General features: G+C 39.2%; 1 protein-coding gene across 9 annotated transcripts in view; it reads right to left on the bottom strand.

Annotated features, from left to right (window-relative positions):
- KCNC2 (potassium voltage-gated channel subfamily C member 2) overlaps positions 1–10,583 on the bottom strand; it is a gene marked incomplete at both ends in the record, with an annotated part of 160,113 nt that extends 149,530 nt beyond the window's left edge. For all 9 annotated transcript variants that reach the window (XM_084255192.1, XM_084255197.1, XM_084255189.1 and 6 more), the window contains one exon: positions 9,921–10,583. In XM_084255192.1, coding sequence (XP_084111318.1) covers positions 9,921–10,583 — 663 coding nt within the window. The remainder of the gene's footprint in view (positions 1–9,920) is intronic.
- Positions 10,584–14,042: the final 3,459 nt, after the last annotated feature.

Genomic DNA, 14,042 nt, shown 5'->3' with positions numbered 1-14,042 from the left:
AACAGATCACAAACCTTTAACCAACTGCAGCTTCTGTCTCCTGCCATAGCTCCCCACCCCCTACCCAATGTTGCAGCTGTGCTGAATTATTTAAGTATCTTCCACAGGCCATGCCTTCTTTTCCTTTTAGGGCTTTGTTTAGGCTTTTCCTTCTGTGTCAAAAGCCTATCTAGCTCCTCTTCTTCATCTTCTTGTATCAATAGCAGTATATAGTCCCTTCAATACGTTTTTTTCAATCTTGGAAAGATTAAACCCCAAAGTATCCTGTGCTTATTTCTTATGGAGATCTTATGTCATTCCACTGTCATTTCTCTTTTGTTGCTCTGTCTACAAGATCTTAAACTTCTTAAAGGGAGCAAATATGCTTTCATCTTTCCATTGGCACAGTGCCTGGTATATAAAACATACATGTTATAAGCAACCAATCAATGCAAACCAAGGTAGAAGAAACAAAAAGCTATTGATAAAGAAACCCAGCACTGAAATACAAACAAAATACACAACTGTATTTATGTCTAGAAAACAAATGGTACCCTAAAACCACCAAAAAGAGAGAAATAAAAAATAAATTAAATCAACGATAGAAAATTGAAAATGGAAAATTGAACAGAATTTGAAAACAATCACTAAATTAAAAAAAAATCTAAGGAACTAGTAGCATGTGCACATTACAACTAAAATCTGAGCAGCAAGTCAAAGGGAAAAAAATCAAGGAATTTAATTTAAAAAAACACCTGTTTTTGCATTAACAATTATCATTTTTAATGTCATTGAAGCTTATTAGTGCATTAAAATATGCTTGGTTCCATTAATTTTCTTGAATTATGTATCTCTAACATTGTAGTATAAATATCAAAGCACATTAGGAACTTGGGAATTGAGGATAAGTTCACAAAAACATTCCATGATAGTACAAGTATGGTAGCTGTTCAACTTCAATGCATCCACTTATCATTTTAGAGACTGTGATAGACCTAATAATAAAATTCCAATTGCTTTTAAAAATACTACTTGCGGCTTTAAATTCTGTTTGCACATAAAAGAGTCAGCTAAGGCTCTATTCTGTGCATTTTCTACTCAATTTATATGAAAGACAGGTTTCATTAAAGATATTTTATTAACTTTTATATTCTATCTCATGGCTCACCTCAAGACAGAAGCTGGGCACTTTAAATGATAAATCAAACTGCAATAACTACTTTGTTCTGTCTTCCTCAATATCAATTTTATCCAAATGAATACATCAAAATAGTGAGGAAATTTACTCTTGCTATGATTATTTTGCATTCTTTCCAATATAATTATTACACAATATTCACTTTTAAACAATCATTTTTCCTAAATCAAAAAACTAAAAAAATACCAAAATAAGTAACCCCATGCCTGGCTTCTTTTGTATAATCTGCAAAGGCAGACATTTTACACAAGTTCTGAATACTCTTTGACCCTTTCATTGGCCCACAATCTGACAAACTATTCAATGAATGATTTATATTGGTCCAAATAATTTTTTTTCCTGCGCATCTGGCCTGTACCCTGGTTCTTGTATAACTAACTAAATAAATCTTAAAAAAAAAAAAAAAACAGACATATTGAAAGGAAAAGGATGGAGGAAAATACCATGCAAACCTAACCTCCAAAGCTGGTGCTGTTACACTAATACCAGACTAAGATGATTAAATATAATTCATAAGGCATGTCTTAAGCTTATAGTGAACTTATTATTTGACTATATTGACAATATTAGTTTAAATAACTTCATTTTATAAAAATATACTTGCATTTTATCATCTTGTGAACACATTAAAAGTTTTAGACAAATGGCATAGAGGAAGATATCATGAGTGTGACCCAAAGGTGCCATGTTTTCAGCTCTGGACATTCTCCATAGAGATAACTCAGTGGATAAGACCTTCTTCCATTGCTCACACGAAATCAAAGAACAATTGCCAAGAGGGAGCACCTTTACCATTGTTTCAATTTTTTTAAGATGTCAACAATGTTGTCAGATCCTTAATATGTGGAATACCATGAAAATGCTGGATTACAAAGATGCCCTCATCATAATTCCTTTTCAAAAGAAAAACTAAGTCAAGTGACCATAACAATTATGGAATATTTTCCCCAACATTTTGGCCTAAGTTCTTCTGTTTTCATTCCTGCAAAATGTAGTACCTCAAATACCCCAAAATTATAATGTTGCTTCACATCATAGTGCAATGAACACCACCTCAGCTAATGATCTGTTAAAGAAAGATTCAAGGGAAATTTTCTTATTTTCTGCACTGTATTTTACTGACTTCACAACGTCTAATCTCATTTGCAGATCTGAATAGCTCAAAAACATATCAATCCTCTAATTCACCAGTTACCCCTTTGGAAATCTACCATAATCTAGTTTATTATACATGAGAGGACAATGTTCTATAAAACATAAAAACCATCACCAGTAGGTTAGAAAAGGGTTGAATTTAAAAAATTCTAAAGACAAATCAAAGAAGAGTAGAGAAATATATTACAAAGACACACAGTGATAAAAGAAATAAAGATATTACATCTTAATTATCTCAACGTCCTCTGGTGTGTATTATACAAGACTTGGTATGGCAGTAAAGGTTTCTGAGGATTCTCTCATACAAATTTCAAGATGAAGGGAAACAAGTAGCAGCTCAGTAAATAGATGAGGTAGTTTTGAGACTAGTAGAGAATGCAGCAATAGAAGGGGAAAGCCCCTGGAGGGGAATCTGGAAATAAAATGAGTATATAAAACAATGATGAGGGCAAACTCTTCCCTAATTATTTCTAGCATACTTGCTGCTTCCCAAGAACTAAATTTTGTGCATTTAAATTTTCAACTCATTCCAGACTATGCAATCAAAATTGAACAAAAAGAGCCCAGAATCATATCTAAATTCTAGTCCTGTCACTGTCAGTAACTAGCTACAGCCAAGTCAACTACTTTCTCGGTGAATTGAGGCAGTTGTACCAGTTTCCTTCACATTCTAAGTAAGTTCAAGAACACCAGAAGTCTATCGTATATAAGAATAAGTCTATCATTAATAAAGTGTATATATTGGATATACATAATTCATGCATATATGCACACACACACACACTAATGTTCCCAGTTAAAATTTAAGTTATATCCCTAAAAGTTTCTTCCATTTATTATCCATATAGACATGTTATAAACATATTCCCTGAGCATGCATCTATGTTAAAACAGTGAATATATCTTTTTATAGAAATAAAAAGAATATCTTGAAACATAAAACATATTTTCTTAAAAGGAAAAATTCAAGGGGAATAAACACACACATTTATTTATCTTGAAATATTCTTCACTGATACAGTAATGAGTACATTAAAATATAAAATTAATGAAGTGTATTAGACCACATAGAATTCTCTATGCTTATTCTAATAGAATACGTTATGAAAGAGATTAGAACTGAATAATTTGACACTATTTTGTAAACACTTAAATGTGTTAGGCATATCTGTAAATCCTCAAATGAATAAGACTTTGCCTTCTGTGTAAGATATGGGAAGAGGAAAAGGGATGGTGCCTTTGACAAGGCTCTTTTCCTATGGGAATCAAACTGAGATTATCTAATCACTTATCCTTGTGGGTGGATGGATATACACCTGCATTGAATTTTAGACTTAGGAAATGACAGAGCCGATCATCTTTATGAGTCTCATGACAGAACCACAGCCTGATGATTTCCTGAGATCAATATGTGGTTGAGAGAAAGCTGTTTTCAATGGAAACAGGAAGCTAGGAGCTAACTTGTTTCTATGGTAACCAGAGCAGCAGCTACCCAACAGCTGTAGGGAAAAAAGGGGCAGAAAGTTATAAATGTAAAACAAAAACAAAAACAAAAACAAAATCAATGCTGGTTTAACTTATTTGCATGAGGATCCTTAGAGAACAATCAAAATAGAGCAGAGCAAACATGTTCCTCCCCCACCCCATTCCCAGGCATCTTTAGCAATAAATATCCATGTTTTTCATCAAATCTCAAAATTTTAGAGCTGGAAAGAAGTTTGAATACTATCTAGTCCAATATAGCCATACTCTTTTTTTTTTTCTCACAATAAGGCAAAGAAAACAAAAACTCAGAAAAATAGATTCTCTAAGGTCACACATACAGCTAGTGGTGAAATCAAGGTTAGTGAAATCACTAATCAGGGTGAGTTACTCTCAAAGATCCCAGTCCAGACATTTTTCCAATGCTGTTTCCATATATTCTCTACTCCTCCTCATTTCTCCCAACACTCACATTTAGACAATTGCTATAAAAATATTGGCTACACACTATTCAACTTAATTACAAACCTTCAACCCATAAGAAAAGCTATCTTGTCCAAAGCAAATTATCTTGACTGCTCCTTTAAGTGATTCATATTTCAAACAGAATTTAATAAAATGTATATAATATGTTGATGTTTATTGTTTAGACTATGTCCCTTAGCGCCTTTTACCATTTTATTTAGACATTTTAAAGGCTGCTATAACAAAGTGGATATATAATTCAGAAGTTAAAAAAATGAGACCTGAAAACCAAATTTACTGTATTTGTAATGATAAAAATAAATGATATCGATATACATTTCCAGATGGGCAAGAATGACCTGCATTTTTACATAAACCTACATGTTCCCTTGTTTTCAGTTGCCTTGAAAATGAGCTTCTTCACAGTAAGGAAAATTTCCTTAACATTCATCAAGTCAAGTCTACATATGAGCTCCTAGCAAAATATTACAAGACAGAGTCATACTTAATCTGTCCAACTACATTCACCTTTGACACGCCGAGTGCTCAGCAATCAATCAGATCACCCAGTTTGTAATCAAATATACTACTGAATATACAATTGACTATTGAAATCACTTGGTTCTTTTGTTGATGTATTTAATTAGTTATTCTCTAATCCTACCCAATGCTCAGATTATAATCATAAAATTAAATTTATTTGTGAACTTTCAATTAGAGATCTGGAAAAGGTCAAGACAATTAGATGCAAATGTATATGCACCAGACAATTGCAGCAGACTCTTTTCATGGTGTTAAAGTTTGCATTTGCATTGTTATATGCATACAAATGGCCATGGCCTTCAGTTAATACAGAAGGAGTGAAAACATTTGACTACAGTCCAAATAATTCAGTTCCTATGTTTAAGTAAAATCTTCATCATATTCTCTAGTAATACTGCAAAGAGCCCATAAATCACTTTAAAAATAGAAAACTCAAGATTAAGAGTCTAACACATTCATAAAAAAATAACCACTAACAATAGCTTGACATCATAATTTCTAAATGGAACATTTTCCTGTGTGTGCAGTGAATATTTCCACTGTGACTTTTTTGAGAAAAATGTATCTAATGTTCCTAGAATTTTGTTTATTATTTTTTCATCATTTAACTTAATTTAGGAAACATTTATTATACACTTATTTTGAACTTCCTGAGAGAAAAGCACCATGTCTTCCCCATGCATTCCCAGTACTTTACATAATTTCTGATCTAGTGATTGCATAATCAATATTCATTGAATATACTATGTTCTAAAAATTTTAGTAATTGACAACAATCTCTTATGAATAACATATTTAGACATTAAATTTTTAACTGCATCGAAATAAGAATCAATGCATTTTCTTTCTTTAATCTTAATACATGACTCAAATTGTTTGTATTTTATAGTTTTTTTATAAATTGACTTAAATTTTTAATTAATTATTTAATTCTCTGAATTCAAAAACTTCAGTCATCAAAATTAGAAACAACTTCAAACATAAAATCAGATTTGTTTTTAATTTTTTATGGAGTTTTTTATTGTATTTTTTAGTGAGGTAGATAGTTTTTTTCAATTTAATCTTCACTTAAAACTAGTAAATATTTACTTAGATCATTTCTTACCTATTTGTTTTATGGCTTGAGCAAGAGTGAAAAAATGGCCCCTAGATAGTAAATTAAGTATGTACAATTGTGAAATCAATTCTAGATACTGAAATTCAAATCTTAATAATTTTAAAAAGTGTATTTTTGTGATGCTGTGGAGATAAAACAATAACGTGAATGTTTCTAAGATTAAAAAAATATATGGATTCACTCTCACAATCCATGTTTGACTCAGGCTGAGCTGCACATAATGGTAATTTAGAAGATAAAGTTCAGGAAAACTTATATGAAGTGATGTGGATTCCCCATCAAAAAGTAAACATCATAATGTAGTTCCATGACAGGTTTCCTTTTGCAAAATGCCCTTTGAAAGTAAAAGGGTGAAAAAAGGCTAGAGGTATCAAAGACATGTACATGCAAATGAAGAGTCACACTCTAAAATAAAACTGAATTAAATCACCTTCCCTCCTCTGCTCATCCCAATTCCCCCAAGAAAAAAGTAAATGAAAAGATATGGAAGAACTAATATCTGTTCTCGGTTATTGGGAACACATTATTTAAAATATTTTGATTCCAGTATTTTGTCCTTATGCTTTTTTAACTTCTAAAGAAAATTATAAGTTTTAGCAAAAATTTTTGCTTGTACCTGTGCACTTACCTATGATATACTGTCTTCAGAGGAAATCACATAAGAGCTTTATTGCCTTTGAAAACTTAGCTATTAAATTGGAAATAATCAGTGTATAACATTTTTATCTTTTTGCATTTCTTGCTTTTTGCTATTTCTAAATATTAATCAATGACATCCATAGAGTAATCTCTACTTTTCTTTCCTGAGCTCATTTTCTCCACAACAGGTATCCATGACAACTTATATTTGAATTTTTATAAATTTCTCTTTGAATGCTATCCTTAAAGATAAGAATTTAAAAGTATGAAACATAAACTTATTCACCTAGTTGACTAGAACAATGTATAGGCTCTCAAATAGGTATTTACAAATAAATAAAAAGTAACCAAGGAGAAGGAACGCCAACCAAAATAAAAGGCAAAACAATGATATTGTAAAATTCAATTAATTATCCAGTTCCTATCACTGTTGTTTCAATTTGACAGTTTGGATCGTAAAGTTAGAAATAAAACACATCTATAATAGAACTGAGTCAATCTTCTCAATATTCATAAAGGATGAAGAAATGCTGACATAGATATAACAAAATGAAAAAAGGAATTTAGACAAATAAATTTTTCATCTCACCTATATCAGTAAAAGATGAACTAAAGTAAGAAAAAAGTTTATAAAAGCTAAATACTTCTATGAAGAATGAGACTTGTGGCAACAAGACTAGAGCTGAAGCAAGCCACTTAATAATTGATTTAAGCTTCCTTAGAATGATGCCCATGCAAAATATAATTTCATCCTGGACCTCCCAATGTAATTTTATTTATTAAGCTAGTCAGATAACATTAAGTCAGGATAGTATCTGAACTAGAAGGATGCACATAAAAATGTTAAATTACATTTACATAGAAAGCTGGTTTATAATTATTCTTTTATCAGACAACCTCCAGTAATTTGAAGAGGAGTTTCCCTGAAGATAAGTCCCACAAACAAATGTTAGCCAAACTGAAAGATAGCAAAACATCACATATTGACTGGTCAATAAAAATGGAAAGTTTAAATAGGGCTCATTTTACAAGTTAATTTGAATCCCATATTTTTACTTTAATGTTAAGTGGTGCAGGGCAAAAACTGTATCAACCAAGTCCTGGTATGCATACATTTGAAAAGTCATAGATGACCTTTAAAAGTTAGAACTCCAGTGAATGTGTTATGCTGCATTAAATCACAAGAGCAAGACACATCTACAGAGATTTCGAAATCCAAACTCTCTGTTATACTCAGTGGTTGTGGTGGAAATGGCCTGGGGAGGACGTCAGGAGACCTCCAGCCTAATTTTGACTCTGCTATTAACTTGCAGTATGACCTTGGCCATTACTTAGCATCAGCAGTCTTCAAATTAAAGGGTCTTCATGAGATGACTGAATGAAATTTTCCAAATCCATGATTCTCAGCTGACTCTGCTTCTAATAGCTCTTTGACCTTGTGTTAATCTTTTGGCTCTGTGTGTTCTTTCCTCAGCTCAAATGGATGCAGGTCAAATCTTTACTAATACTACAATGAATTTCTCAGTAAGATTTGGAAAAAAAAATCTATTTTCAAATTAATGGCTTACCCTTTAAATAATAATCAATAGAATAAATTTCCATAACGATAAGACTGAACACCTTCTTCAATTCTTTTCCATATAATCTGGCCTACAATAAAATGTTTTATGTTATCATAAAGAAAGATAATAAAATATTCTCGCTTAGCACATGATCTGAAAAAGAAATCACATGACAAGCCTGAAAAAAAATTCAGATTATCCTTTTAGCCACCAAGTACAAAGAGCACTGTGGAACTCAGCTGGAATCCAAAAAATACAGATGTAGTGGTCATGCGTCTGTGATTTAATTTAAATAAATTTTCATGTGCACTTTTTTTTTTCCTGAATGCCAACTCCTGTTGAATTCACAGAATGATCTTAAAAGGAAGATTTCAGTGTGAAACTTATTAGTCCAATATTCAATGAGATTGGACTTGTTAGAATTTAGGTATGCCTTTAAGTATCAGATTCAACAGAGTAGCAATGCTTTAAATTTCCTTTATCATATTCTATTCCACACTAATAACAAAACATATCCTCAGACTTCCAAAGTGGTATAAAGGCACACCTTCTGACAAGTTAGTATATAGACAGCTGTGAAATAACTCAGATGCAGTGACTTCTACATGCAGAGGGAGACAATACAAATGAATACTGGCAGAATTCCCATCCTGCCAAGAGGGGGATCTTTTGGGGTGTCAGAAACAAACTAGATACATGCAGTTGCAAATATCTAACTAAATGCAGTTCTTTGCCCTCACATATAATTAAAAAGCATTACTATGCTGTATAATTTTTGGTTATTTACATTTCTTTTATTTTCTTTAAACTGGAGAAAGCATTATTGGTCACTTTAGAGTTCCTTTGTGGAAATTTGAAGAATTAATTGGGAGTATCAAGGACTAAATTTAAGTTGTCACTCAAGCTAGAAAGTGAAAAGAAAAATCAAACATGGGGTCACAATTTAGAGGACAACAATAATTTGCTGCGATCTAAATTTCCCAGATTGAAAGACCTGGACTAAGCTAGGATCACCAAGAGTTAGAAATTCTCACTCAACCTGTACAAACATAAATATGGCCCAAAGAGAAAGGCACCAGATTCCAAAATGCACTGTGTAGGTGAACTTTCTGGGCCACTCACTGGAACAAGAAATTTCAGCACTCTTCTACCTTGGAAGGAGACAGACCCAAACAGCATTCAGAAGATTCCCTTCACAAAGTGACCCTGCTGCAAACAAACCCTCCACAAGCACCCCTCCCCCAGTCACAACACATTCCACGTCCCCTTCCTCTGTCCTCACATTAGCCCCTAATTAAAGTCACTGCTCTGGATGAGTCAGAGGGGAACAGTGTCAGGCCTCACTGAAAATGTCAACTCGTGATGACCACAGGCTGGAAGAGACATGCGAGCTGAAGGAAAAGTTGCAACAAAAGAGTCAGAGGGAGAAAAACCAAAATCAGAGGAAGCATGACAGCGGAATCCAGACGAGATTCTGGACAGACTTGCACAGAGCAGTGAGCATTTGTCCCCCAGGTCCCATCTGCTAAAGTAAATCTCAGTTTGAGTTGAGGAAAGAATAAAAGGGGTGGGGTGGGTGGGGAATTCTTGGGGGAGGGAGCCTGGGGTGGGGCAGGATCCCTCTGTTTTCCTTGCACCAGATGGCCCTCTAATCTCACTGTCAGGGGGTCCCTGCTCTCCTCTCTCCCAAGCCCAGTCCCAGAGGCCCTTGACTGAAAAGACAAAGTTGGGAAGGGGTAGAGAGCTGGAGGAACGCGAAGGGGGGCACACCTGGCCTTACCCTGGCGGCTCTGGACGAGTAGGGATCCTCGAAGAGGGCCCACATGCGGGGCTGCAGCCTCCTCCAGCGGTCAGACTTCCCGTCGGGGCCCCCTAGGCCTGCGGCGTCCTCGATGCCCAACCTCTTGGCCGCCAGGTCTTCGTCGTCGCCAGGGTCGCCGCCGATGAGATCGGGGGTCTCGAAGATGTCCAGCGCCTCCTCGGCGTCGCGGTGCTGCCTGTAGGTCATCCAGCAGCACGGCTCCACGTCCGTCTCGTCGATGCCCCAGAAGGCCAGCTCCTCCTCGAAGAGCGGCCCGCACACGTCGGCGGGGCAGTGCAGCTTGCCGGTGCGGTAGTAGTTGAGCACATAGGCGAAGACGCCCGGGTGCCGGTCGAAGAAGAACTCGCGGCCGCCCCCGAGGTGGTCACTGCCCCCGCCGCGGGGGCTGCAGTTGCCCGCGCCGCCCTCGAAGCAGCCGCCACCGGGGCCAGGGGACCTCGGGGGCGGTCGCGGCAGCGGGGAGAGTGGGGGCGACGAGGTCAGGCAGTCGCCCTGGGGCTCGGAGGCGGCGAGGAGGGCCAGGCGCGTCCCGGGCAGGGTCCTGAGGGTGCTGCGGTAGGTTTCGTGCCGGGTGCCCCCAACATTGAGGATCACCCTCTCGTTGCTCTCGATCTTGCCCATCTCTGTGGCTCAGACATGACTAGGGGGAGCGAACACAGCGCCAAGTTAAAGATCTCGGCTGTCACGGTCGCCCCGTGACCCCCACCCCCCCAATCCCAAGCCAGGCGGCCCCAGAGGCTGGGCTGGCAGACGGACCAGGGACACACGACCCTCCCAGGGGGAGAGCAGCGCCCAGCCCTGTCCCCCTCCTCAAGCATCGCATCATCCCCAGGTTTCCAGGGCACTCCAGAGATTGCAGTCCGAGTCTTCCTTGACCTTCCAAACACCTTTCCCCCCTGCCTCACGCCCGACCTCCCCGGGCTCTGACCTCTCCAGCTTTCACCCTTCATACTCCCCAGCGCAGTGCTCTCTGGAGTTTAACCTGCAACCAGCCCCGACCCCCAAACTCTTCCCAAACCCCTAGACTCTCCCTGCTAAGCCCTCCTCCGCCCACTCCCCGGGCCCAGGCTCTCCCCCTCTGTCCCCCTCCCCTAACCTGGCTGCAGATCCCTTAGACAGGGAGTTACCCCCTGGGAGGCAACTTGGTGGTGTGGGGCGCGAGGCCCCCCGACTCGCCGGCAGCAGCATGGCGCGCCTGCCCTCGGCCAACTCTGGAGACTCGCCGCCTGCGGGAGCCCAGGGGGTGCCCTTTGCGCGACCTGTTCTCGGGTCACCTCTCGCGCCGGGCGAAAGGACTGAAGCAGAAGTCAGAGCAAAAAAATTCCCCTGCTGCTGCCTTTCACCAAGGAGACCTCTGACTAATTTCCTGATCCAATTTCCTTTTCACATTGTCGCTGTTGTTAATATTATTACTACTTGGGAAAGCAAAGGACTAACTAAGAATCCATTTCTGAGACAGAAGTGAGCCGTTCAGCTCATCTTCCCGAGAAAAACAAACGCCTTGCGAGTAGAGGGTGGGGGGTTGCTTTCGAGGAGGGGCAAGGCCCTGGGGGGGGCTGCCGAAGGCACACCCCCCTGAACCCCTGAACTGGAAATCCTGGCTGACGGCGTCCGGGTTTCCACCAGCCGCCGCTCCCCGGGGCTTCACCTCTACCTTCCCGTTGCGGAATGGAGACGGAGTCGGGGGACACCGGCCTGCAGAGTCAGCAAGCCTTTCCCGGGAATCACCCCCTATTCCCTCCACCCCCAAATACCTTAACGAGACCGAGAGAAAAGTGGTTCTGCTTTGGTTTCCGAGTGGACGAGGTTCTCCGAGCAGCCAGGCTGAGTCCCGACACCCAGCCGAGCCGCCCTGCTCCAAGGAGAAACTACTTGTTGGCGTTTTCCGGGGTTCGGGGGGCTGGGCCGCTTCTGCGGGAGCTGGGGTCGCGGAGACAACCCGCGCCGGCGGGCAGCTGAGCTCCCCGCCTTCATTCTGCGAGCCGCGGGCTCGCCCCGCGCCCACCTCCGCGCCCAGAGTCACCATCGCGCAGGGCTGGGCAAACCATGGAGCTCGGGGCGGGTCCAGCCGGCGCTCCGCGACCCCGCCGGGAGCCGGCAGATCGGCTTGGCCTTCACTGGAGCGGAGGTGTCCGAGGTCAGGAGAGCTCACCCACTTGAAGGTGAAGTCACCTGCTCGGATTATGACCTGCAGGTTTTGTTTCTGCCCCCCGGGCAGAGGCTGCTGGAGCTGTCCCTTCACCACCACTCGCCGCTGCCAACCACCGCCGCCAGAACACAGGGCTCTGGAAAGGGTGGGTGGGTGGGTCTGGGAAGCTCTGTTGTACCAACCAGGTTCACATATTTTTCTTTCGTGGAGCTCTATCCCCACCTTCTCTAAAGCTTCTGCCTGCCTTATTTACACCCCACACCCTTTCTGTCAATGCTGCCCCACCCCTCCCAACAAGTGAGAGAATCCAAGGGGATTGCATTTTTTTTTCCCCCTTAATGACAGCTGATGGGAGAGAGGGGTCTACTTACAGGTGACAAGTGAGTCTTGTTTCTCGTGTCTTATACATGGCTCTGGCTGGCTCTTTCCAGTCAAATGTAGGTCTCCAGTCACCACATCATTGTTATATAAAACAAGTTTTAAAAAGTTTATTCCAGGAATACAATGCTCTAGCAAGTGAAAATTCAGGTTTCTTTATCAGACCCAAAAGAGATGAACTACAGAACTCCAGTGCCAAAGTAATTATCTAATTAGCCATTGTCTCCCTTTCTCAAATTTGTAATGGGCCTTGTAGACATTGTCTAGCACTGCTGCAACAAAGCACCACAAACTGGATTGTGTGAACAGCAGAAGTTTATTATCTCACAGTTCTGGAGGCTGGAAGTGTGAAATTCAGGTGTGGTCAGGATTGACTTCTTCAGAGGGCTGGGGGGAATGACCCTACTCCAAGTTTTTCTCCCTGGCTTGCAGATGGAGGTCTTCTCCTGTCTTTTTTTATGTCATTTTCCCTCCACGCATGCCTGCCTGTGTCCAAATTTTCCCTTATATGCTTTTTCCTTTATATGCTTACAAGAACACTGGTCATATTGGATTAGAGCTCACCCTGATGACTTCATTTTAAATTGATCACTTCTGAAAAGATGCTGTCTCCAAATGAAGTCACATTCTGAGGTACTAGAAGTTAAAACTCACCATCTCAACTTTTTTTGAGGGGTTGGGTGCAGTGGAACATAATTTAACCCAAACCAGACCTTTGCACCAAATAGCGTGTTTCTGTATCAGTTGGGGGGTGGGGGGCGGGGAGGATGTTGTTAGGGCTGCAGTTTACTGAGTGGATAAAATACTAGGAGGTGGAGGTATCTTTGAAAAACCAATTTTGATATCAACACTAAGGACAAGAGTTACTGAGAAAGGTTTAGCAATATAGAGGAATGATAGTTGGGGGCAGCTAAATAGAAACAGTTCTCTAAAGAAAACACCTATCTTTTATGACAGTAAATAAATTAAAGAAAGTAAAGAACTAAAAGGTCTTTGGATGGTCACTGATGTCAAAGACACTACTACAAGAAAATATCAAACATATGCATTTATAAGAAACTTACTATACCACGAGAGTACATGTGTATGTATAGTAATCTAAAGACCTATGTGAACTTTGTGAAAACATAAATTTGATTTTCTGAAACACACAAAGTAAAAAGCTTAAACACTAGGGAAAGTAATTCTGGTTTTGCACTATTATCAGTCACAAGGCATTTCTAAAAATAACAGTGATAGTAAATTCCAATTGCCAGAAAAATTGCAAAAAAAAAATATATATTCACATTCTAACATGTAATCTCATATTATGTAGATGATCCCTTATATTAGTTCATATGGTAAATTCAATAGGGGAAAAAAGGCATATGGTTTGCTTTAAAATAAATTAGCAATTATACATGTATTCACAGATGCATTAATAATAGTAAATATATACTGTGCTCTTACTGTGTTCATAGTTAACTTACAAGATTTCTAGAAAGATAACTCATACCAAAAGCAGGAATCAATAATGAAAACCTTTAGTTTGATAATATTAAATTTGTGTTATG

This window comes from Talpa europaea (genome assembly GCF_964194135.1).
Source record: "Talpa europaea genome assembly, chromosome: 15".
Lineage (NCBI taxonomy): Eukaryota > Metazoa > Chordata > Mammalia > Eulipotyphla > Talpidae > Talpa > Talpa europaea.
The sequence above is the reverse complement of the archived record's forward strand: the minus strand, read 5'-3'. Positions and strand labels throughout refer to the sequence as shown.